Source organism: Mastigoproctus giganteus, chromosome 14, assembly GCF_048544385.1.
Source record: "Mastigoproctus giganteus isolate SK-2022 chromosome 14, ASM4854438v1, whole genome shotgun sequence".
Classification (NCBI taxonomy): Eukaryota; Metazoa; Arthropoda; class Arachnida; order Uropygi; family Thelyphonidae; genus Mastigoproctus; species Mastigoproctus giganteus.
The window spans coordinates 62350136-62378044 of record NC_143588.1 but is presented as its reverse complement, the minus strand read 5'-3'; the positions used below and the strand labels follow the sequence as shown (position 1 = coordinate 62378044).

Sequence of the window (27909 nt, the reverse complement as noted above, 5' to 3'; positions counted from 1 at the left end):
TAATTTCTTTGCAAGACTGCACCAGAGGTTAGCTGAGAGAGGTTCATTTGAAAGAGCTGACAGGGACAGGGTAAGAACAGCACGGACTCCAGCCGTCGAACAGAATGTGCTGCAGCATGTACAGGGGAATCCAAGAACGAGTACACGAAGTCTAGCAAATGCAGTCGGGGTTTCCCATTGCAGCGTCTGGAGGATTCTCCGAGAACAAGACATGCATCAGTTTCACGTGCAGCGTGTCCAGACACAGCAACCAGAGGATTATGCACCTCGTATTGCTTTCGCACAGTGGTACATTGGAAAATGTGCTACAAATCCCCTTTTTCCTGCTGAAGTGTTGTTTTCCGATGAGGCATCCTTCACAAGGGAAGGAATTTTCAACACGTATAACGACCATATCTGGGCGGTCGAGAACCCGCATGCAATACGACGTCGTGCAGCACAGATTCGATTTTCGGTCAATGTATGGGCCGGTATTATGGGAGATCACCTCATCGGACCTTACCTGTTACCGTGCCGTCTAACCGGACCTATCTACTTGATCTTTCTGCAGCAAGTATTGCCACAACATTTGAGAGATGAACAGATTTCTGCATCGACGCAACAGACAATGTGGTTCCAACACAATGGAGCCCCTGCCCATTATAGCGGAGATGTTCGTAACTACCTGGATGTCACATTTGGTCAACAGTGGATCGGACGTGGTGGTCCCGTGCGTTGGCCTGCTCGGTCACCCGACCTATCATGTCTTGATTTTTATTTCTGGGGTCATATGAAATCGCTAGTTTATGACACCCCTGTTGACAATGCTGAGGAGCTGGTTGCAAGAATCGCAGTAGCTGCCGAAGAAATTCGAAATTCGCCTGGAGTATTCCAGAATGTTCGGATGTCCATGCGTCGGAGATGTGAGGCGTGCATTGTAGCCCGTGGAAGAAACTTCGAACAGTTACTTTAATCCATGTACCTTTTGCTTCTTTTCATGTACTATTAAAACGATTTCTCACTTACGGTCTCTTTTCTTTATGGTGCTTCTGTGTACAACACCGCTTCAGGAAAGCATTTCCGACCCCACATTGCTATATGATTTCGAGTTGTCAGGATGTACCCTACCCCTCTTAGAAGTTCTGAAACGTTTAACTGAAACACCCTGTATACTAACCATTCACTATGAAGTTGACTTACTGACAGATCATCCACAGTAAGAAACTTTTTCTTCTCTCTTCAGTGCTTGTTTTGTGTTTCATCCATCATAAGGCTTACACCATTTTAGATCAGTTGCTGATTAGAAGTGTTCAAGGTCAATAACACCCCCTTCCAAGGTCAGTTGGCTTGCTTTACTGTTTGTCTCAGGATATATTTCGCCTTTATTTTGTGTTAGCTGGCAGACTCTGCAGAAGTCCTTAATTCTCACATTCTAAACAAGAATTAGAAATTGTTTCCCAGATAAAGAAAGAAAAATGGGTCTCCCTAACACTGCTTGCTCAACATGCCAAGTAACCAAGCCGCCCTATGTACGTGCAGAAATTGGCACAAGACCTATTAAGTCCCTAAGTCCAAGGTGCATACATCTGAAAAAATGTCTAAGATAAAAGCATGAAACTGGAATTGCCCTGCTGATACTGATAACTGTGACATTTTGGAGGTTTTGTTGAGTTGTAATGACAAAGACTCTCGTGATGTAACCCTTCTGAACTGCTCCCCGAACAACTTTGTCGGAAAGTAGTAAGAAGAACCCTGGACCATTTGAATGCAGCAGAACTGCCATTTCAACTTTATTTGATCTGGAAAGTTGCTTGCTTGCTTGTGCATGCATGACTGCTTACAGATGAAGAATCCCAAAAAAATATTGAAAACAGAGTTAAATTAATTGAATGCTACCTAACCTCCAGGATTTCCCAATCTAGGGTAGACTATCACGCTGGGATGAAACAGACAGAAGGCACCTTGACTGAATCACACGTTCACAGAAAGATTAATTACAAAATTCCAGATAAGAATACGACTGACCTGTGTTCTCCATCATTACACTATTACTTGATGGTAACATACTGAAAGAATTCCCACAATCCTTATTAAAAGGATTGTGGGAATTCTTTAAGATATACAGATATTCTCAGATATACCAGACAAGCTGTACTTGCTACCTGGGAATATAATATGCTGATGGAACTGATATTCGAATGACACTCAAGTCAAGTGGACCCAATTTCAGCGAAGTCCAGATGGTCTGTGACAGCCAAATCCTCTGCTCGCAACTTCACAATGGTGGGACTGTTAGTAATCCTGGGTATAACCCCCATGCACAGGCACACTGTGGGTGACCATCCAGGTGTCAACCAACGTAAGCAGGGATCAAGGTGTGGCGCCCACACAACATCGAAGAATGCCGCCCCTCTGTGTTACCAGGCAATACTAGGTGGTAGATGACTCTCATCAACTGGTGCAATACCACCACTTTGCTTATTGGAGGTTTGAAGTGGGTGAAACCCATGTTTAGTCTCCAGAGCTAAGTTCTGGTCAATCCATCCCCATCTCTTCAATCATGCAGTATGACTGATGACTTTTGAGGTTATGATGGACATCATGGTGAGATCCAATCTTCCTTACATTTTGAGGGTACAGCCCTAAAACAGTGTTCGCAGGCCGGCCGATAGTTAGTACACCAGACCAAAACTATTAGTAACTCTTTACGAGGCTTACGGTTGAGCTAGTGTATAATCTTGCTACCTCTACTCTGCCAGATAGTGAATGGAGGGAGTCCAAGTAGTGTGTATGCGGGGTGGCATTGCCGAGGCCATATTATATCAAGGATCTGGGTATATTCTTACCACGTGTACGCCATATCCAAAAATTTCATTACTTCATACAGAAGGCCTCCCCCCCCCCACTTTTTCTTACTATTGAATACACCATGAATTGTCAAACTAATAGAGTAGGCTTATCTGCAAAAAGATCTAAACCTCTCAAACACTTCCTAGTTCATTTCACAAATATACGTGGTCTCAATTCTAATCTCAACGATGTCCATTTCCACTTGCAGTCTGCTAAACCCAGTGTACTTTTTCTGACAGAATCCCAGTTATCGGTTGATTCAACTACTGCTCATCTAAGTTGCCCAAATTATTCGCTGTATGGTTCCTTTCGCCCCAAAGGTGGCAAAAATTTCATTACTTCATACAGTATGTCCCCTCCACCTTTTCTTACTATTGAATACACCATGAATTGTCAAACTAATAGAGTAAGCTTATCTGCAAAAAGATATAAACCTCCCAAACACTTCCTAGTTCATTTCACAAATATACATGGTCTCAATTCTAATCTCAACGATGTCCATTTCCGCTACCAGTCTGCCAAACCCCATGTACTTTTTCTGACAGAATCCCAGTTATCAGTTGATTCAACTACTGCTCATCTTAGTTGCCCAAATTATTCACTGTATGATTACTTTCGCCTCAAAGGTGGTGCTTGTGCACAAGTCCGTTCCGATATTCCATGTCAGAGACTTGGTAATTTGGAATATCCTCTTTCCGATCTTCTCTGGCTTAAAATCTCTATACCTCATTCTGTCAAATTCATCTGTTGTCTCTACCATTCTCCCAACTCCACTAATCACTTGGAGCTCTTTCACTTTCTCTCTTTGCAACTTGACTTTCTCCAGTCCAACTTTCCTAACAGCGAGGTAATTTTCCTTGGTGATTTTACTGTTTACAACTCCAGCTGGCTTCCGTTTTCTAGTCACACCGACCCAGCTGGTCGAGATGCTGAGGCTTTTGCAATTACTAATGACCTTGCACAGACTGTTCATTTACCTACAAAAATACTGGACAATCCTAACCGTACAGCCAACACGCTTGATCTTTTTCTCACAAACAACCCTTCTAAGTACATGGTCGAAGAGAGTGGTCCTTTAAGCACCTCAGATCACAACTTGGTGATTGTCTCTTCTCCAATGGAGCCATGGCTATTCCCAACCTCGTGCAGTTTGGCATTACAAGAATGCAAAATGGGATTACCTGCGAGATTTCTTTTCTTTTCTTTTCCTTGGTCAGCTATTGTTTCAAAACTTCTGATGTCAACGTTTGCTCAGATCGTGTCAGTGAAATTATTCTTGTAGGAATGTAATTCTTTATCCCACACTCCACTTTAAAATCTCGTCCTTTATCTAAACCCTGTTTTTCCAATAAATGTGCTAAGGCCGTTATGCCTTAGCACATCCAGCATATCGTAACTGGAATGTTTCCAATTCTTCAATTTCATTTTCTGCCTACACCAAAGTTCACAACAATTGTGAAACAGTTATTAATCAGTCCAAAATAGATTTTGAAGAAGATACGAGTAGAAAACGTGCTTCTTGCCATTATTGTAGCCAAGTATTCTGGTCTCTTGCCAAAGCTATTGGCCACAACTTTTGCACATCTCTGCTCCCACCTCTGTCAAAACCAGATGGTTCTGTTGTCACTTCGGCCAAAGATAAAGCTAACCTGCTAGCATCTGACTTTTCTTCCAATTCATATTAATGATCCTGGTAAAACACCTCCCACCATTCCCAACACGCTCCATTCAGTGTCACCTATGGTCTTCCGTCAAAAGTGTTAGAAGGATTTTGAAGAATCTTGATGCTAAGAAAACTCCAGGTCCTGATGGTATTTCTCCACTTGTTCTTAAAACCTGTGCTCCTGAACTTACTACTGTTCTTTGCTGCTTTTTTCACTTCCTTATTCCAAAGGTGTTTTTCCATCTGCTTGGAAATTTGCTCATATCCAGCCATTTCCTAAAAAGGGCTCATATCCAGGCAGTTCCCTCCCATCCAATTATCGTCCCATTGCAATTACTTCTACTCTTTCTAAAGTAATGGAGAAATCAATTAACCGCCAACTCTTAAAATACCTAGACACTTTCCATCTGATCAACGATCACCAGTATGGATTCCGTCAGTGTCGATCCACTGGTGATATTCTGGCTTATGTTACGCATTTATGGACAAATTCAATGAAAAAGTTCGGTGAAACACAAGCAGTTGCTCTTGACATCTCAAAGGCTTTTGATGGTGTTTGGCATAAAGATCTTCTAGACAAGCTTCGATCTTATAGTTTGCCAACTGTTTTTTATAATTGATTATCCAGTTTTCTCTCTGATCGCTCACTGAGGGTGATGGTAGATGGCTATCTGTCTTCTAACTTCTCCACTAATGCTGGTGTCCCCCAAGGTTCAGTTCTTTCCCCCACTCTTTTCTTCTTGTATATTAATGACCTTCTTCCATTGACTGGAAATCCTATCCGTAGTTTTGCCGATGATAGCACATCGCATTCCATTTTGAGAAACCTTGCCCTGCTCAATATTTCAACTTCTCGAATATCTGCTACCAATTCCTTAAATGCCGATCTCCAGTGGGGCAAAGACAACTTAGTTGATTTCAAATCCTTTTAAAACTCAGTGTTGTCTTATACCTCATAAAAAGGATTCTTCTGCTCCTATGCTTATCTTTGGTGACACTCCGATTTCTAGGCAAGTTGATATACCTCTTTTGGGGATTATCCTGACTTCTAATCTCTCTTGGCATAAGCACATTACAAATATTGCTTTCTCTGCATCTAAAAAACTTGGTTTTCTCTTTTGCTTTCAGCGTTACTTTTCTTCCAAACAGCTGTTCACTCTGTACAAATTGCAAATCCGCCCTACTATGGAATATTGTTCTCACATCTGGGGTGATGTGTCCTCAAAACCTCTCTCAGGCTTCTAGATTCCATTCAAAAGAGGTCAGTTAGGTTAATTAATGACTCATCTCTAACAGAGTCTCTCCACTCGCTGTCTCATAGATGTACTGTTTCTGCTGCATGCCTTTTCTACAGATACTTCCATGGGCACTGTTCTTCTGAATTGGCTTCTATAATTCCCGAGCATGGTACTACGTACTATAAGTTCTAATACCTCTCATATTTGGGGTTTTCGTAATTAAAAAAAAAAAAAAGCTAAGAAATTCTTTACCAATCTATTGCAATGAGAAACAAACAATAAGGAAACACAAGGGAGATCTCAAGAAGTATTAACAAACCTCACCAATACCACCTGGGTTAATTGACCTACATCAACTAGCTCAATCTTTTGCAGAATTACAGTGTGTTGTTAACATATTTTTGGATAAATACTTTCCAGACTCCGAGACTGTTGACCACCTGTGTCAGAGTGAGCTGAATGTTGACCCTCCCTCTGTAACTGTGTCTCTTTGTTTGTTTGTTTGTTTATGGGCTTTAAGGTGCAAGGCCATAATGTGCCATAACAGAGTCATAATATCTTAACACCACAGTGTTGTGAATGATAATACGAAGCCACCAAGGCCATGCTGAGATGTCTTCCTCCGCTTATTCTTCCACTAACTCCAACCATCCATAAATTAACGAAAACACTGAAATTAATTGCAATGCTCCCATAATGTCAAAGCAGAAAGCAGGACTGAAACAATTGAGTCAACCCACACAACTGCACGAAGTCAATAGAAACAGTTTTCTCGTTGAATAAATAAGGATCCTCGGGGTGATTGTGCATACCAGGAAAGTAAAAAAGACAAACATATACATGACTCATTCAAAATGTCTCAAACTGAAGCAGATGTACAGATGTGGAGGTGACGAGATAAAAACGAGGGTAAAAAAATTTCAACCCTTTGTTCAGGATTACTATCCAGACAGAAGTTACAAAGGATATCTCTTTCACACAGCTACTGCAAAGATTTCATACATGGAACTGCTGTACAGTCTACCCTAAAATCTGTCCCTGGGAAAGTTGAGATTTTTATTACACGGTTTCATCCACATAGTAGTTCAGCATCTGTTAAGGAACTAATTGTCAATAAAATTGGAATGCATGCGCAAATCAGAAAGACGAATACAGGGCATCATTTGTATGAATCATTTCGTGTTTCCTGTGAATTCCACTACCTTCAGAAGATAATAAATCCCCAATTTGGCCATATGACTTGAAGAGAAGGCAGTTTCTCCCTAGCAGATCTGATACACTGAAGACGCATGCCTAGCAATTAAAATCAAATAAATCTACATTGAGAACCGATCACACCACTTGCTTTCTTCAGAATGTTAGAAGTACCTGAAATAAATAGCATGCCCTTCAAACCCTACTATTTTATGATGAATTTTCAATCATTTGTTTAACGGAAACCTGGCTCAATCATCACAGAGACATTGACTTGCTGAGCAACTTTACGAACTATCACACTTCGTTGGTAATAACAGAACGGATAAAAAAAGGTGAAGTGGCATTTATCTTTAAAAAAAGTCAATTCAGATTTATAGAGCTGTGAAGAGCTCAACTTATAACTTTGAGGCGATCTATGCAAAATTTAAATTTCAAAACTCAGGGATCCGAATACATCTTATCTACCTCCAGCCAGATCGCACCCCTGATACTAGAATGGAACTCCGTACATGTGGATATCACAGAACTTGCAACCAGCTCTTCCAACTTTCATAATGGGAGATTTTAACATGCCTCTTCCAAGGCAAAAAATGGCAAGGGCCGATGACCTAGATGTCTTTTTTTGCACCTTTAAATTAGTACAAGAACACAGTAATCCTACCCTACAAGTCTATACCACATGTTGGACTTTCTATACCATTATTCAACAGGGCTAGAAAGAATAACGCCCAATTTTGCTTTTTCTTCCAACCATGCTCCAATTGCTTTTAAATGTTCCACGAAGTCTGAAAATACCCAAATAAATGCTGTGACCTCAAGGAAAATTTTCTCCATTAAATATATGAATGTCAAAAAAAAATTCTCAACTTTCTAAGATTTCATAACTGGAAGACATTTGTAATCCCCCAATTGAAGAAGCAGTTAACTAACTCTCTACCAATCTCTCAAGAATTGCAGATCAAGGGGCTTCTAAAGTTAGCCGTATTTCTGCCAGAGCTAACCACTAGTTTTCTTCTGATTTGAAATGTGCCTTCCTGAAAAAACAAAGTATTCCAAAAATGGAAAAGAACAGGGACCGAGAAAAATTGCATGTTTCAAGAAAGGGAGAGCCAATTTTTTTTTACATACAGGCGACCTCTACTTAATGTTGATAATCTGTTCCTGGAAAACAGAGCACTAAGTGAATCAGCACTAAGCGAGCGCCGTATTCCCATAACGTAACAATGTATTCGTGAGTTGAGGTCTATGCCATAGAATATTTGCTAATCAATAACACATGGTAGTGAAAAGGTGCACAAATGTCAGTCAAAACATTTACGGTAGACTCTCAAAATAATGGCACCCCAAATAATGGCACATTCGAGATAACGGCACATTGAGATTGGATGTTTACATACAGCGCAGCTGTCTTGCAGTGCTGAAAAAAAAGGAAAATGGCAGGTCACATTTGTTAAATTTGCTATTTTGAAAGTGAATCCTGTACTGATATCACAGATTATACTGCTGTTTTACATTTAAGTTAAATTAAAAAACCCTCAACTATGGCTCCTAAAGTTAATAAACCTCATACAGAGAAGAAAAGAAGAATAATTAAGAACATTATAAAGCTTAATGATAAACTTGATATAATAATAGAAAATAGAACGGGTGTAAGTAGAAGCGTATTAATGGCAGAATATAACACTGGATCGACAACATGTTTATGTTTTTTTATGTGCAGTTAATAAAATTGCATTCTTAATCTCTCTATTTCTTATTTAGCCTCATTATTTCTGCATTAAATATAATAAAAATAAAACTTTCTAGATAACGGTAAATCGAAATAACTGCAACCCGCAGGTGGCATTATTCTGAAAGTCTACTGTAATATACAAAAATTTGTACATATAAAGTATTCTTTATTACTTAAGTATATGTGGTAAGTAATTACATTTAGTATCAAAATGGAACTTAAAATGCCAATTAAAATCATGAATTTATTAATCTGATGGCCCTGGGCTATCGAGTTTTTGTATCTTTGGACTGAAAAATGTGTTGATTAAGTTGTGCTTTGTTCCTCTTTCTCTCATACAAAATCATGTAGGGATTCATTTCTTTCTTTCTTGGAACTCTTATTACCTTGGAACTTCGTTCCATGTCAGGGTTGTTCTCCCAGAAATAATCATACATTTTTTAAAAATCTGTTCGAAAGCTTTACTAAGTCCTTTTGCAGTCAGCGACTTTATCGGTTCTTCATCTGTAGGATCTTGCTCATCTTCTCCCTCAATTTCATGCTCTTGTTCTTTTGTCATTTCCATGAGTTCTTGATAAGAGAGGCCATCCCTGTCATTGTCGATCATCTCTTGTAAGTTGTCATCGTTAATTTAGTCCAATGCTGCTTCTTTTTCCGAGCTCAACAATTTGCACTTTAACATTCTCAACTGAATCATCAGGTTCTTGGGAATCCTTTATGCAATCCTTCCAAACTTTCCTCCACATTCCATTCATGGTCCTCTGAGTCTCTTCATCCTAAGCACTTGAAATGTTGTAGATGGCAGTTGTAATGTTGTATGATTTTCAAAATTCATTTAGCCTTGGTACATTTTCACCAGTGTTGATGGCTTTAATAGCTTGGGAAAAGGTGTTCCTTATGTCGTAAGCTTTAAACATGGCAATAACATCTTGGTCCATTGGTTGGATCAGAGATGTAATGTTTGGAGGCATGTAAAAAAATTTTATATGATTGTTCAATACTTTAAGCTCTCTTTTCATGGATATCCTGGGGTGTTGTACATGATCAGCTGCTTTGTAATCAAGATTATTTTTCGCACAATATCTTTCTACCTTGGACAGAAGAATTCAGAGTACCAATCAACGAAGAGGCCTGGTTATGCAAGCTTTTTTATTAGCCTTCCAAATTACAGGTAGGTTTGATTTAGTGAAACCTTTAAGAGCTTCTGAATTTTCTGAATGGTGAACTAAAGGGGATTTTAATTTAAACTCCCCGCAGCGTTACCACCCAGCAGTAAAGTCAACTGATCATTCTGTGTTGGATATTATCTTCAATAAAATTATAAGTCTCTCCATTTCAATCATAATAGCCGGCCTGGCCCAAGTCAATTTAGTTGCCAGCAGTGGAACAGCTGTCTTTCCCACTGCTAAAATTAATTCTTTATTTTTTATAATTATATTGGTGGCTGGAACAACGTTGGATGTTACAAATTGCAAATTTTACAGGAGAGCCAATTTAATGGGAATGCAATAAAAGCTACATAGTTCTCAAGGAAATCTCACATCCAACGTTGTTCCATTGTAATAAACGTTTTCCAACAAAGGGAAAAAATAAATAGAATTTTTTTTTGAAATTTTTAATAAAAACAGAGGAAAGTTTAATATTGTCCACAATTACATTAGAATTCGATAAAAAAGCATTGAATTAAGTGAAATGAAATTTAAAAAATTAAAATTAAAAATCAGAAATAGCACGCACATTAGATCCAAACATTAAAATCGAATATTCTCATGCACTTGAAATATTTTCATAAAACTTGCGGTGTGTAGGGTCCATTAGGTATTTTGTCATGTCCATAAGATCTTTCTTTTTCGCTTTTGAGATTGGAAGAGGAGCTGAGTATAATAGTGGTAGTTCACAGTATTTTACCTTCGGTTTCGCTAGGAAAACAGGGTCATGGTGCCATGGCCTCAACGTGTTGTGTCTCTCTCTTAAGTTGAGAGTAACTGGGTCATCTTCAACCACACGTACTGAGTGATCTTGATTTCTGTCTTGATTTTTCTGGGGGCAATACAGTCTAGATCTTTGAAGTTGGCCTGGCTCATTTCAGTGATCATGAAAGGCCTGTTTATCTTGGCATTTGCAATGACTGACTTCAGGTCTGAAGAGACAAGAAGTTTGGCCTTTTTTTTTTTTTTAGCACGCTCAATAAGTGCAAAGTCCCTGTCACGGGGCAAAAAACTATGCCCCGTGATTAAAAATTTTTGATATATCTCAGTGAAGTAATGTAATGATATCAAGTACTGGTACAACTTAATGATGTTCCAGTTGTTATTCTGACCCGTGCAGCGGTCAGACCACACAATCAGTTTTCTTTCTTGGGCAATGGGTAGAGGCTCGTATGATGAGGTCACATATTTTAATATGCACGATCCAATTTCTTTAGATCCACGCTTGGCTAAGCTTTCATGCCACAAGAGCGTGTTAGCCTGATTTTCTGTCATATTGTGGATGCACAGATTGTATGTCGAATATTGGCGCTGATAGTAAACATCAGAGTGCGTTAACATGGGCGTAAATAATACCTGTTGTAAGTCAACGCAAAGTGTGACGAAATTTGCATTTTTTGAATCACTGGCAGGGGTTTTATATGCTTGGTTAGCCTTCATGTGATGAATAAGACATTCTTGTTCAATCTTATTCCACTTTCCTTCCTTATTCTGTTCAAAAGCTAATTCTCTTTTGAAAAATTTTTCTGTACTTTGTGGAATTTGCAGGACTGTCAGGGTACTTTTCTTGAAATAGGCGATACATTTTAGTTAAGTTTAAGTCAGGGCTCAAAAAAAGTTTCGATGAAACATTTCTACTGTAGTGACTAACTTCAGTCGGGAAAGAAGCAATATGCTCTCTGATATTCAAGTTTACAACTGCATCAACAGCGTGTGGACGGCTGAAATGCAATCCCCTTTTATCTTTCGCTGCGACCTCCAGGTCTTTCATTTTTTGTTGTAATATCTGTACTCCTCTCAGGGAGATAGTAAATGCGGTGTACAATGTCTTCTGGCAAACAGGCTTCCCATTGAGACTATAATCAAAATCAGCCAATCGTGTTGAAGTCGAATCTGTTTTATTTGGACATCTTTTTGGCTCTCGTAAGGTAATTAACTTGAGCAGTAAAAGGGTTTGTTCATTGTAACTTACCTCATGAAACTTTCGGAATAAATCAAGGACCCATGGAGGGGTGAGGTTACTGCACCCTGACTTCTTGCACGTTGCTAAACAACCTCGAGGACTTGATGGTGGCTTTTTATCCGGAACAACTTTTCCCATACACCGATTTACGTAACTTTTACCACTGTCTTTCAAACACTTACGCTTTTTGTCTTTCCACTCCGCGATGTTCAACACCCGTTTACAGTTGTTAATACTGTCTAAATCACTATTAAATACCTAGCAACAAACTTGACAGAACTGAAACCAAAATGAATTGTAACTTCTGGCTCACTGTTACACATCCAACGTTGCTCCACAACCTTAAATCGAGACGTGCTCTCTTTAAACTGATTTATCACTATCTACCGGTGAGTTTGAGAACTAAAACTTTACACATTCCGATTCAGCGAGTCACAACTAACATTATTCCACAAAAAAAAAAAAAGACTTTGCCAAAATAGTCACATCCAACGTTGTTCCAGCCATCAATTCAATTGTTCTTACAGTTGAACCTACCAGAATCGTTTCTTCTAAACATCTAATTTAATTATCAAACTCAATCTTTTTTCTTACCTTTGTAGTCTTCGTACCGCGTCCAGATGTTGCTTTTTCATTCTTATCTGCCATTATTAACTCTTCGGAAATGTAACTGAGCTGCATCAATTATGATACAACGTTCAAGTAAACTGTTCCATTACAGACGACGTCTAACATTGTACTGAGTGATAACTGGACTTCGGATAAATGCATATAACACAAATATTACAAGCAATACTGCATATTCCTTAACTTGATCATTTTTTCAAATGTTGATCTTGGAACTACTTAACAAGTCACTGTATTGCAATTAAATTAGCATGGGAGAAAATTTTACTGAGCATGGGAAAATTTCTCGAGTGGGCTTGGGAAATGTTTCAATGCTGTTTTGTTATTCATTCTCATGCTATCAACTACATTAAACAAAACGTTTTCGTTAAACATGCCAAAAATTCAATCTGTACACAGATAAAAGAGCATTATAGTGAATTGTTATAGTATTATAGCGAGATATGGGTTATAATATAAGAACAGCATTATAGTGAATTGGCATAAAGCAAACCGTGTTATAATGAGGGCCTACTGTACTGAAAAGGGCTACTCTACAACTGCCTGAAAGAAAATAAGCAGATTTACTGTAGGCATGGGAAAAAGTGAAATGTGAGTCAATCCACATTTAATGCATGGGCTGAATTGAACTTCAGACAACTTAAAGATAAAATCAGTATATGCAATTTGAATATAAAAAAACTACACGACCCAACCTTGCAACCATTCACATTTCTAAGAAATCAATAATAAAGGTGGCCAACAAACTTCCCAATAAAGCTATGACTGATTCATACTGAAAGTTTGCAGCATTTATATATTATTGATATCCTTCATTACATATTTAATGAAATTCTAAACACTCACTTTACACCTTTAATCTAGAAATCCTACTATATCAAACCAGCACAAAAATCCAAATCTCCAAAATGTCTGATGGATTACAGACCAATCTCAATTGCATGCTCGCTTCTCAAAGTTTTCCAAAACGTGACCTATACAAGATTAGTTGATCAATGTTTCAGCCACAGATCTGCATATTTCACGATATCATCAGCAGGCAATCTACCATCACTAACTTGCTCCAAATTCTTTGAAATACAAAAGAAATTGCACAATAAAAGTACATTAGATGTTATCTTCCTCAACATAAACCTCGCAGTAAACACTCTCCTGCAGATAGTGCACTTTCATTTCAATATCACTGGAAACCTCCTTCAGGTCTTGGCTGGAATCCTAAACAATAGGGCACTGCTGGTTTACACAATGGTGAACAGCTAATTTTTAAAGGAACTAGAGGAGTTCTGCAGGGTGGAGTTTTGTCCTCAACACTGTTTACAGCAGAAGCACTTGAACTGTTCTTGTCAGAAAATCCTAATTTTCTGGGATATGCTGATGACCTCAAGCTCCTCGTTCATTCAAACACTCATAGCTCTGTACAAAAGGTCAGCTTGGAGGTCCAAAAAGTAATGCTTGACCTAAATAATTATCTACATTCCATTGGCCACCTAAATAAAGAAAATTCAGCGCAACTCACATTCTCAAAGAATGTGTGAAGAAAATGATTTGTGACAGGTCTTCATTGACCTGCCACAAATCCACAAGGTAGTTTTGAATAAGAATCTGGGCATAACCTGGGACAAGAACCTCAGCTTCATTTATTACTTCAATGACCTAAAAAACAAATGTTATGCTATACACTGGAACCTTAAACAAGAATTAATAGGGTCACAAACCAAAAGCTATTAGTCAATACCTCAATGTGTGTTTACCCCTTTATGCATCGGTCATCTGCATCTCCCACAAACCCGAAGTGTGTTTTAGTGTTGCAGCACTAGATGATAAGTTTGAATCGGCATTTGAGCAATCCACCCACAATATCAAAATCAGACTTTCATGCTACACTCGCCATTTCACCATGGAAATGCATTGTAGTCTTGAGGAACATAAACATATTGCAATAATTAATTTCCCAACGTATGGATGCATCTTCACTTCACAATATTGTGTCTTATGATCCTACAAGGAGAGAGAAATCGGTTCAGAAGCAAACTTACAAAAGTTAGATATTTAAATATATTATTCCCAAACAATGTAGTAGAATATTGTAATTCTCTTCAAATTGATCCCAGGAGTTTTTCTTCTGACAGAAAGTACAGGATGTCAAAACTGCAGGAAATATATCAATTTATCCAATTCTATACTTGCAACTGATTATTTCCTTTCCAGTGATTCTAGCATTTATAACATTAGTTTTAGCTTGATTGAATAAATTTTCTTTCAGTGTCATCAGATTAACTAAATATCGAACTGTCAATATTTGAAGAGACATTTGTCTAGCAACCTACAGTGGCGGACAAAAAAACTACATCACTTGTGATTTTTGCAAATAATGTGTTTTGAGCTGATTGTGGGTTGCAGAAATGTTCGAAATGCATTTGTTAGATGGGATATATATCTCTGTGAATGAAACCCAACAAAAAGACTCCAACTGATATACCTATTTAATGGAAATATGAGAAATCATGAAAATGGCAATCATGACAACTAAACATACATTTTATTGCATTTACGTGTACAAACTGAAATGACAAGTTAATGTAATAGTATTATGTACTGTAAATCAGCAAAAATAAGTCCTCAATATTTTGTTGTTCCTCCTCGAGCTGCAATTACAGCCTTGCAACAATCTGGCATAGAGTTAATCAACTTCTGGATATACGGTTGCCCAATTTCGTGGTACCATACCCTTACAATGTGCAGCTGGATTTTACTTGTTGGCTTCTTTCTGAGCAATTTTAGATGACATTATGTTTGTTTGGTTTTTTTTTAGGAGCATTAGCAACAAAGGCCATATTGCTCCGGGATATGCGGTGGTCATTCCCTGACCTTTCCACATCCTCCGTATTTGGTGGTGACGGGCTCGAACCCCAGTCTAATCAAGAAGCGTGTGCTAAGCACTGCTACTCCTTCCCACCTGGCTACGGAGTCGCCGTGATGACATTATGTACTAGCAATTTTCAATAGGGTTCAAATCTAAACTGTTGCCGGGCCAGTCCAATGCTGTAATGCCAGCATTTCTGAGGTAAGACTGCACTTTAAGGGAGAAAAACAGTGCATCTTTTAAGCCTTGTGAGACAAGAAGACAAACTCATCATTAAATCTAAATAGCACAAAATTTACCAATTTTGCTGTGTGGCAAGGTGCTGAGTCCTGTTGAAAAATGCAGTTTTGGACATCTGTATGGTGATCCTAATAATGGGTTTTAGGCACTCCTCCAAGATAGCAGTGTAGGTTTCTGCATTCCCCGTTCTGTTAATAAACTTAATTCGCCCGACCCCTTTACTTGTTATGCATTCCCAGACCATGTGACTGGGAACTTTACAGTCGATGTTATGCAGTCAGGATGGTATGCCTCCGATTTTCGTCTTCTGGCATCTGTCGCTTCCCATCCGAGCCATGCAAGTCGAATTTTGATTCATCAGAAAAGATGACGGTGTCTCATTGCTCTTTTGTCCATAATACATGCATTTTAGCCCAAGCAAGTCGTTTTTTTTCCTAATTTGTTGGATCAACAAAGGCTTCTTCTTGGGCCTATAGGCATGCAGACCACATTTCGAAAGTCATCTTTGGATAGTTTGTGCACTTGTTTCAACATCAGAGGCCATCTCAAAGTCCAGTTTTAGATCAGGAGCACTAGCATGGCAATTATGAAGGCATAGCCGTTTCAATTATCGATCTTGGGAAGGTGCAGTCACTCTCTTATGGCCTGATCCAGGTCTTCTCTTCACATCACTGGTTTCACGCTTTAATTCCAGCACCTGGGATACTGCTGACTGGTGGCAGCCTATTTTATCAGCGATAGCACGCGTAGAAAGCTCTTCCTGGGACAGAGCAACAGCTACACTTTTTTTTCTTGGTGTCAACTGAACATATGAAGCCATGCTTACACCTCTGCAAAACAGGATACCAATGAGTGTATATATACTCTTCCAATGCTGTATTTATAGAAACGGTTGGTGCAATACCTTGCAATTACTTCTGTTACATACTAACGCTAGTTAATATGTAACAGAAGCATTATCTGATGCTATACCTGTTTTTCAACAAACAAAATGACTGTAATCAAACAATATCTTATACGTTTCACTACAAATGTTACTTTTTAAGGTGATGCAGTTTTTTTGTCTGCCACTGCATATATGTATTGATAATATGTGATTTTGGACATTCCTGTTATTATGTAAATGACATGCTGCTTAATTGAAAAATTATTAACAAACGAATGAATAAATAAATAGGGGTCTCTAGTACAACCGAGATTCATACTCGAATACAGTACACGTTCTTTGATCAACATGTATTTTTGTGCCAGCTTCTGATGTATTATCCTTTTAACCTAGTCATTTTTCTATGTGTACTCCATCTAGGTGATGTGCTGGATTATTTCTGAGGCCAGGTGGCATCACTGACATGTCATCTGTCACTCTGGGTTCCTTCACGATGTATTTCCTGATATTGATTACCTGGTCTTGGATGGCAAGCATGAATCCTTTGGTCACAAGGAAAAGCTTCATTTTCATTATTACGCTTTCAAATGTGGCAATATACATCATTTTGCGTGTCACTGAGTAGTCACTAGAGGTCTCAAGTTTCACCATACTGGGTGGTGCTGTGATCAGTCTCGTGAGCGCAGCACATGGATAGTTCAAAATGGTGGATCTTACAGATATTCGCGCATTAAGAATTTGCATATAAAGGAACCAGTATATGGTAGTGATCACAGTGAACTGATGTGGGATTTACTTAAAGATATAATACTATCAGGGGTAAAGGGAAGGATCTATGTCTCTGTGAAGGTGACTACAGTGGTCTCAGACAGTTTTTAAATTCTGTACAGTGGGACTAACTGATAATGTTACCAACAGCAAATTCTAACTGGGAAGCATTCAAGGAATTGATTGTGGTAGCTATTGGCTTTTTATACCGATTAAGAAATACTGTTCAAGGTTTAGGCCTAAATGGATTTCAGATGAACTAATGACTCTCGTTGCAGAGAAGAAAAATGCATATAAATAGCATATAAAATAAAAATAAAAAATAAAATAAACAATAATAAAAATATAAATGGGATGCATATAAATTATTAGGCGACATAAGCTAGTCTGCAATCAAGTCACAAAGGAGATTAGGCAAGCAAAGGCAGATTACGAGAAATCTTTGGCAAAGGTTGCTAAGAAAAAACAGCAAGGACTTCTTTACTTATAAAAACTCTAAAAGGAAGGGGGATGAATCAGATTGGTCCACTTGATATCAATGGTTCGACTGTTGATGATCCTGCGCAGATAGCCAATAATTTGAATGAGTATTTTGCATCTACATTCACACATGAGGAATTCTTTAGAGAAGTGAAGAACAGAAGCTTATTAAATTATAATAGTGTGCTTAATGATTTTGTAATAACTGAGAGTAAAGTGGAGGAGAAATTGTTCCGGTCAATCCTTCCCTACCCCTTCATCACCTTAGCACTGATGACTTTTGAGGTTATGATGAACATCATGGCGAGATCCAATCTTCCTTACATTTCGAGGATACAGATCTAAAACGGTGTTCGCGGGTCGGCCGCTAGTTAGTACACCAAACCTAACCTATTGGTAAACTCTTTAGGAGGCCTCCAGATCAGCTAGTGCAGTGGTTTTCAACCGGGGTGCCAAAACAACATTCCAGGGGTGCCACGTAATTTGGGTTTAAATTACTTAAACTTATTACTATTTTTTAATTTATGTTTATTTCATTATAAAAAGGTGTACAGTATCTTTTTAATGTGGTGATCTATAATTGATGTTTACTTAGTACCTCTATATAAAGAATAAAATTATTATATACTGTATATATATAATTTGTATTATGAAATGTAATTTTTATAATTATATTATTGTAATAAATATCATATACATTTTTTAATATTATATATATAAAAATAAAATAAATTTTCTGTTTATACTCCGAGACGACCAAACGGTCAGAGGAGTTTACAAGATACACAGAATACAAGAAACAGCACCGTATTCAGTAGTCACAGGCTTGAACCCCGGTCACTCAATATATATATACACACACACACACACACACACACACACAATATATATATATATACATGGATATATACAGAGAGAGAGAGAGAGAATCGGATCTAACAGGTAGAAAATTGAGTAGGGGTGCCGCAAAATTAAATTACTTAGGGGTGCCGTTATTAAAAAAAGGTTGAAAACCACTGAGCTAGTGTATACCTGCTACCTCTACTCTGCCAGATAGTGACTGGAGGGAGTCCGAATAGTGTGTATGGGGGGGGGGGGGGGGCATTGTCAGAGCCACGTTATGTCAAGGATCTGGGTATATTCTTACCATGTGTACGTCAAATCCAAAAATTTCATAACTTCATACAGCATGTCTCCCCAAACTTTTCTTACTATTGAATACACCATGAATTGTCAAAGTAATAGAGTAAGCTTATCTGCAAAACGATCTAAAACTCCCAAACACTTCCTAGTTCATTTCACAAATATATGTGGTCTCAATTCTAATCTCGACGATGTCCATTTCCACTTGCAGTCTGCCAAACCCCATGTACTTTTTCTGACAGAATATCAGTTATCGGTTGATTCAACTACCACTCATCTCAGGTGCCAAATTATTCGCTGTATGATTCCTTTTGCCTCAAAGGTGGTACTTGTGCATATGTCCGTTCTGATATTCCCTGTCAGAGACTTGGTAATTTGGAATCTCCTCTTTTCGATCTTCTCTGGCTTAAAATCTCTCTATCTCATTGTGTCAAGTTCATGTTGTCTCTACCGTTCTCCCAACTCCACTAATCACACGCTCTTTCACTTCCTCCCTTTGCAACTTGACTTTCTCCAGTCCAACTTTCCTAACAGTGAGGTAATTTTCCTTAGTGATTTTAATGTTCACAACTCCAGCTGGCTTCCGTTTTATAGTCACACAGAGCCAGCTGGTCAAGATGCTGAGGCTTTTGCAATTACTAATGCCCTTGTACAGATTGTTCATTTACCTACAAGGATACCGGACAATCCTAACTATACAGCCAACACGCCTGAACTTTTTTCTCACAAGCAACCCTTCTAAGTACACGGTCGAAGTGAATGGTCCATTGGGCACTTCAGATCACAACTTGGTGATTGTCTCTTCTCCAATGGAGCCTTTATCTCATGGCTATTCCCAACCTCATGTAGTTTGGCATTACAAGAATACAAAATGGGATTACCTACGAGATTTCTTTTCTTCTTTCCTTGGTCGGATTACTGTTTCAAAACTTCTGATATCAACGTTTGCTCAGATCGTGTCAGTGAAATTATTCCTGTAGGAATGGAATCCTTTCCACACTCCACTTTAAAATCTCGACCTTTATCAAATACAAAATGGGATTTTGGTTTTCCAAACCTTTCTAAACCTTGGTTTTCCAATAAATGTGCTAAGGCTGTTCAAGACAAGAACATTGCATATCGTAATTGGCTTGTTTCCAATTCTTCAGTTTCATTTTCTACCTACACCAAAGTTTGCAACAATTGTAAAGCAATTATTAATCAGTCCAAACTAGATATTGAACAGACTGAGAGTAGAAAACTTGCTTCTTGCCCTAATGGTAGACGAGCATTCTAGTCTCTTGCCAAAGCTATTGGCCGCAACTTTTGCCCATCTCTGTTCCCACTTCTGTTGTCACTTCAACCAAAGATAAAGCTGACCTGGTAGCATCCCATTTTTCTTCCAGCTCATGTATTAATGATCTTGGTAAAACACCACCCACCATTCCCAACACACTCCATTCAATGCCTCCTGTGGTCTTCAATCAAAAGGATGTCAGAAGGATTTTGACAAATCTTGATGCAAAAAAAGCTCTTGGTCCTGATGGTATTTCTCCACTTGTTCTCAAAACCTGTGCTCCTGAACTTACTCCTGATCTTTGCCGCTTTTTTCACTTTCTTATTCCAAAGGCGTTTTTCCTTCTGCTTGGAAATTTGCTCACATCCAGCCAGTTCCTAAAAAGGGTGACAAATCCCTCTCATCCAATTATCGTCCTATTGCAATTACTTCTACTCTTTCTAAAGTAATAGAGAAATCAACTAACCGCCAACTCTTAAACTACCTATAAACCTTCCGTCTGATCAACAATCACCAGTATTGATTGCCTCAATGTCAATTCACTGGTGATATTCTGGGTTATGTTACTCATTTATGGACAAATTCAATGGAAAAGTTTGGTGAAATACAAGCAGTTGCTCTTGACATCTCAAAGGCTTTCGATCGTGTTTGGCATAAAGGTCTTCTAAACAAGCTTCCATCTTATGGTTTACCAACTGCTTTTTGTAATTGGTTATCCAGTTTTCTCTTTGATCGCTCACTGAGGGTGATGATAGATGACTCTGTCTTCTAACTTCTCCACTAATGCCGGTGTCCGCCAAGGTTCAGTTATTTCCCCCACTCTTTTCCTCTTGTATATTAATGACCTTCTTCCATTGACCAGAAATCCGATCCATAGGTTTGCCGATGATAGCACATTGCATTTCACTTCCCATTTTGAGAAACCTTGTCATGTTCAATCAGCTTCAACTTCTGAAATTTCCGCTACCAATTCCTTAAATGCCAATCTCCAGTGGGGCCAAGACAACTTAGTTGATTTCAATCTTTCTAAAACTCAGTCTTGTCTTATATCTTGCAAAAAGGATTCTTCTGCTCCTATGCTTATCTTTGGTGACACTCCGATTTGTAAGCAAAATGATATATCTCTTTTTGGGATTACCCTGACTTCTAATCTCTCTTGGCACAAGCACATTACAAATACAGTCAGTCCTCGTATAACACATGTTTACACTACACGAATTCGATCATACACGATTTATAAATACGGGAATGATATCTTATATAACACGAACCGAATTCTCTTATGCACGATTCGCCTTTGTGTTTACAAGAAATGGCAGTCGAACGCGGAATCACCCCAACTGAACGCAACACGATAGGAATGAAGAGAAGATTCTGAAAATGTATTTATGTTTTTTATATCGGTGAAGGGGAAACATATTTCACCATAATAAGGTAAAAACCCACACAATTCCAGCTATCGGTATAATCGCAAATGGAATTAGATCGAGTTTACTACCAGTTTATAACAGATTCCACTAGCAGAAACGCAACCGGAAATTGTTTTTATTGTTTTATGGTAGTAACCCCTAGAAATGTGCTTTAGTAAAATGTGAGGCGTTAATAGTGTATCTCTACCTTTCCGGTGTTGTTTATTCAGTTGCTACACGCACGCAGCTTTGTTTATGTGTATCAAGCGTGCCTCCTCGTTTTGTAATTGTGCTTTATTCCCTAAAAATGAGTAAAATACTTAAAAGGTGTGAAAAGAAAGAGTCCTGGTGAAGACACTACAGATTCAGAGAAGAAAAAAAAAGCAATATCGATAAACAGAGGCAGATTGGGTCAAAAATTCTTACCCGGGAAAATTTATAGTGGCCTCATACTATGGTTTATGGCCAAAATCACACGGGCCTCCGGCCCACCGAGGTTTCTCAGGTAAGGCTTATGGCCAGTCCACCTCTGTCGATAGAGAAAAAATATGAAATTGTGAAACGCTTTGAGCGAAATGAAAGACCATGTGATATTGCACGTGCTACAGACCTATATGAGGCAACCCCAAGAATTACAAAGAATGCAGAGAAAATAAAAACAACTTTCATAGCAGGAACAACTCAAAGTGTAATTAAAATCCATTAGATCAAGACACAAAGAGTTGGAAGAGATGGAACGGCTGTCATCTGTTTGGATAGAAAATCAAACAAAAAACAAGTTTGCTTACGATAGAAGCAAAAGCATTAGCAATATTTTTTTATGTAATAGTCGTAATGAAATATGTATTTTATTATGATTATTTATTGTGTTTGGTAATGTTTTGGTTACAAATGTGTGTTCAATCTTGGGTGGTCAGCACCTAATCCTATTTTTCCCATAGGGTCTGTTGTTCGTATTGCACGAAGGTTTCTAGGAACACAACTATCGTGCTATACGAGGACTGACTGTACAATTATTCCCAGATCCTTTTCATTTTTCACTACTGAGTGTAGTACCACACAGTTAGTACGTTACTCTGAGATTACTGCTACCCATACACAGTACCTTAAGGCGCCTCCGTAGCTGGGTGGGCAGGAGCAGCAATGCATAGCACATGCTTCTTGATTAGACTGGGGTTCAAGCCCGTGACCACAAATATGGAGGATGCGGAAAGGTCAGGAAATGACCACCACGTATCCCCGGAGCAATATGGCCTTAGTTGCTAATGCTCCTAAAAATCAAATAACAACACAGTACCCTTGCATTTGCCAAATGCTAAACATCAATTTCCGTTTCTTAGACCATGTGCCTAATTTTTCTAGATCTTGTTGCAGCAGCATACCTTCTTTACTATCATTAACCACCCGTCTTATCTGCAAACTTAAATATTAAGCCTGATATATCCTCATCAATATCGTTAATAAATACAGAAAACAATAATGGGCCCAGCACCAAACCTGTGGGCTTCCATATTGTAAGTCCACGAAGAGCAGTGTCCTTTGGTAACCCCTTTGTCTTCTATATCCACAGCAATAATGTGCCATTAATGCCACACTGCTCCTCTGTCAATGCTTCATAGTACCTAATCAAATTGGTCACACAAGAACAAACTTCTCTTAACAAACCTATGCTGTGACTGAAGTATAACTGCACTCCTGTCTATTTGGTTCTGAATTAACCACCTTGTCTTACTAGTTGAGACATATGAGGCATATGATGCAAGAAAGCAAGCTTAGACAGCAGCAGCCAAAAAAAAAAAAAAAAACCCTTCCCATTTCACTTCTTTTATTTTCTTTTAAGAATTACTTCTTTAACCAGTGCCTCCATTATTTTTACCTGCAAGAGAAGTTAAGCAAACAGGACTGTAATTACTCAATGTCACTCTTTGATCCCCCTTTGTGAAATGGGGATATATTTGCACATCTCCAGTCTACAGGGATCTCCCCGAATCCAAAGATACATAATTATGACTAAGAGTTTGCTTACCTCCTTTAATATAATACCATAGATCCCATCCAACCCAGATTCCCTTTTCCTGGCATTCCCCTCCCTAAGCAATTGCTCAGATGTGAATGAAGATGCAAAATAGCAACTGACATCAAGTGGAACAATGCAATCCAGCTCTTTCCTTTTACTGTTAATATAAGTAAAGAAGTCTTTGCTGGGGTTTTTTTTTGGCATTCTTTGCCAAATGCTTCTCGTAATCTGCTTGGCTTGCTTAACTTCCTTCATAACTTGACTGCAGACTAGTTTATATATACCATAGACTTCTGTATCACCTCATAATTTATGTGCATCCCACACATTTTTCTTCTCTGTCATGTAAGAATAACACTTTCATCTCTTCAAATGGGCATTTGGTTGACTCCCATTACCCCTTAATCATCTTGATTTCCATATTGATTTCTTCTGGGACTCATAGTGAGTCCAATTCAGATATTACTACCATTGTTGAGCTGAAAATCATATAGTACTTACCGTTATCAGTGCTCGTCCAAAATTTGTAGCTTTTAGTAGGATCTCAAGTGCCTTGAGCATGTTTCTACTGGGATGTTTTGTTGATCACGTGTTATTGTTGGTTTTTGTCTCCGTTTTTAGTGATATTTCATGTAATTCAGACCTAGTGCTATCTGCTGGGTGATATTAAATTTGAATTCATTGACATTTCGTAAATTTATATTATTTTGTATTTTATTAATTGGCTTTTTCTAAATTTTTTTAGGAGTGTTCCCTCTGCAATACTCTTTATCTTGATTTTCCCCCTTTTTTTGCTTTATTATGTATTAGTTTACTTTTAATTTTCACTCTACTGGTTTTCCACGCCACTTACACCTGTTTCTTTTATTTTTACTTTAATATATATATATAAATATATATATATATATATATATATATATATATATATTTTTTTTTTTATAAAGAAGGGTGACATTTTCTCTATTACCTGTTCTGTTGAATAGAACATCAGAAACAATGGTGTAGTGGACAGGTAGTAGTAGTAGTAGTAGTAGTAATGACATGTGATGCAAGAAAGCAAGTGTATGAGCTTATACAGCATCAGCCAAAAAAAAAAATTACAAAACAATCCCCTCTTAAATATTTGTCCAGTTCCTCCTTAAATTTATTTAACCTATCAACTTCCACAACGACAGATGAAAGGTGTCATTTGTTTTTGACAACATTCATTTCCTCACTATGTGCAAACTCTGAAAGGGGGTATGCTAACAAACAATAATTTTACATTGAATTTCACCAATCCGTTTTTATAACCAATGTGGGAGTAACCTTCTCCATCTCCTTACATCCCACCTTATATCCCAATTTGAGTACAGAGACATTCTGTCCCCATCCCAAACTATGGTTCTATTTGATTCAAGGTGTACTTGTCTGAAACCACAGTGAGGTGGTCCTTAATATGAATTGTAATTACTTGAACAATATCAATGCAGTATTACTGAACTATTTTTTTTCCCATTAATTCGTATACCATATTTAAAATCACCAGCGATATGTAAAATCAAAAACATTAAGGGTCTCACTCGTTCCATTTTTCAGCCATATTCTTCTCTAAACTTAAACCTATATTTTGCTATTATCATCAAACACATCCTTATAAATAACCAATATACCTCCACTCCCCTCTTCCAAAAAAAAAAAAAAAAAAAATTAGCAAAAGAGTTGGCCTAATGTGTATTTCCACATTTCCCAAGGAAGGGAACAACATGAATTGCTTGACCAAAAACATATCAATGCTTTCTTTTTAGGAAGCAGAAACTTAAAACACAATTTTAAAATCCAGTGATGTGCTTTCTCACAGGCACCTTTTCACTAAGGGTGTAATCTATGAACTTAAACATGGAGAAATTCTATTAAGGGCATTCAGGCAGTTAAAATTTTTACTGAGCAGAGGAGCACTCAAGACACACTAAGCTGGGAGAGCTCACATAAACAGATAACAAGAAAACCAATTGTGTTTTATTAGCTTTTTAAATTAACTTTTGGGTCATTCTATACTAAGAAAATGGATAGAAAATATCAACTCCAATAGTTACTGTAGCTCTAAAGTGATATTTTGCTTCTCTCCACTGGAAAGCTTCAGGACACCAATCTGGCACTCATCTTTTCTTTTTTTTTTTTTTTTTTTTTTGCAAATCCACAGATCTAAAGACAATTTGCCTCCATTACCATATTCTGCAAACCTGATTATTCCCATAATAAGTTACTTCTTTCCCACCCACCAGAATAAATGCATCTTTGGGAATAATTTCACTAGACGTGAGGGAGAGTTCATATCTAGTGAAATAGTACTGAGAAACCAAGCATCAAACACTTCAGATATGGAATGAGCCATGGAGACAGAAACTTTGTCATGCACTTTGTTCCTCCACCAAAAAATTTAAAATATTGTCTAAAATATGAACAGAGAAAATTTTATTAAACAATAGTTGCAACCTGTATTATCTACTCTTCAATATGTGCATTATCTACCTAAAAAATTTAATTTTGATGTAACAATTATTTTACACTATACTAAAAAAAAATATTCACTATCATTGGGGTGGTTGGGTGGGTAGTTGAGCAAGCACAGATTTATAAAGTTAAATTTTATAATAATAATTAAATCTTCTATTTTAATACGATTACTTACCCATCCTTGGAAGTGTCCAAAATACTGCCCAAAAGCCTTACAGTGTCAGGATTATAATTGGAATCAGAATAAAGTCCTAAATATCCTCTCACAAAATCTTCAGGTGTCATAAAATGTTCCCCATCCTTTTCAATAGTTGCATACTATTTAAATTGTAAAAAGAATTTTTTAAAAGTTAGAGTTTTTCACTCCAACCAAAGAAAAATATGCAGCACTATGCCATCACATTCAAATAATTTAAACACCAATTCATTAAGTCATTTGGTACTTCTGGTGGTAAAAAAAACCTATTTATTTTATAATACTCACCTTAACCATCAAACTATGAAGAACAATGCAAAGTAATTAAAAGCGATTTTAAAAAGATGAAGGAAATAAATGAGGATCTTTGAAAAACATACACATAGCTTTGGTTTGTGGAAGTTTACCTCAATTTTAACTTCAACAAACCAGTTATATGCATGTTACTTTCAAAGTAATTTGCACATAACTTTAGTTCTGAAGAAACAGGCTTTACCACAATTATAAATACATAAAGACAACTAATATACCAGTTCCACTATTAACAATAATTTGAATATAAAACTATGATCTGTGCCAAATAACACTTCTTCAGAACAAAGTGGGCAGGCTTGGGATAGTCAGGAAAGTGTCAATGCTTTAATGCTGTAAAATGCATGGTTTTTCATTTGGAAACCAATTGCAAAATTACTTATACATTAGGAGGGGGTAAATTAAAGCATTAGCATATGATGCAAGAAAGCAAGCTTATATAGCATCAGCCAAAAAAAAAAACCTTCCCATTTCACCCATCCATTCAGTCCAAATGTTTGTCTAGTTCTGCCTTGAACTTAAGTTGCTAACCTCCACTACAACAGATGGAAGTTTGTTCCAACTATCAACCACCTGCTGGCTAAAGGTGAATTTCTGCACATCTGGGAATTACTATTATCATTTGGGAATTACTATCCAGGCAGACATGAAGTTGTCCCATGTAGTGCAGACAGCTGGTAAGGAAGGCCCGTGGTGTCCTTACAATGATTTATAGGCCATCTGCTTATACAGAGAGGGGGAAGGGTCACAATTCCACTGTACATATATACGTAGCAATGACGAGACTGTACTTGGAGTTAGTATCTTAAGTATGGATAATACATCTAAAGAAAACATCAACCTTCTTGAAAAGATCCAAATGCAGGCAATGTGCTTGATGAAATTGGCAGAAAGGCACCCATATGAGGAAAGAGTGAATATGCAGGCTGCAGGGCTTGGTAACTAGGCACCTTAGAGGGAGAACTCATTGACATCCAAAAAGCTCTAAGAGGAGATAGTAAAATGAACGAAGGCAAAATTTTCATGGATATAAATGATGCTGGAACTGGGGGGCATAAATTTACATTAAGGGAATAATGATATAAACTGGACTATAGCAATTTTTCTATTAGCCAAGAAGCTGAAATTCATTGGAATAAATCACCTCCCTGTGTAGTTGAGGCTGATAGTTTGGGAAGATTCAGCTGGATCAACATCTGCATGATAAGTGGTTGATGTTTTGTTTAGCTATTGCTAACAGCCAGATACTTCTCATATCACATCAATGTTTAAGGGAGGACAGTAGCTTACTAGTAGGAGTAGGAATGCACTGACCCTAACTAAATGCAAGTATTCCAAATAACAAAGAATTAGCAGTGTGTATATG

At 37.8% G+C, this 27909-nt stretch overlaps 1 protein-coding gene across 4 annotated transcripts in view; it reads right to left on the bottom strand.

Annotated features, from left to right (window-relative positions):
* Positions 1-27909, bottom strand: part of aralar1 (calcium-binding mitochondrial carrier protein aralar1) — a 338725-nt gene that overhangs the window by 208543 nt on the left and 102273 nt on the right. For all 4 annotated transcript variants that reach the window (XM_090388800.1, XM_090388801.1, XM_090388803.1 and 1 more), the window contains one exon: positions 26211-26353. In XM_090388800.1, coding sequence (XP_090244926.1) covers positions 26211-26353 — 143 coding nt within the window. The remainder of the gene's footprint in view (positions 1-26210; positions 26354-27909) is intronic.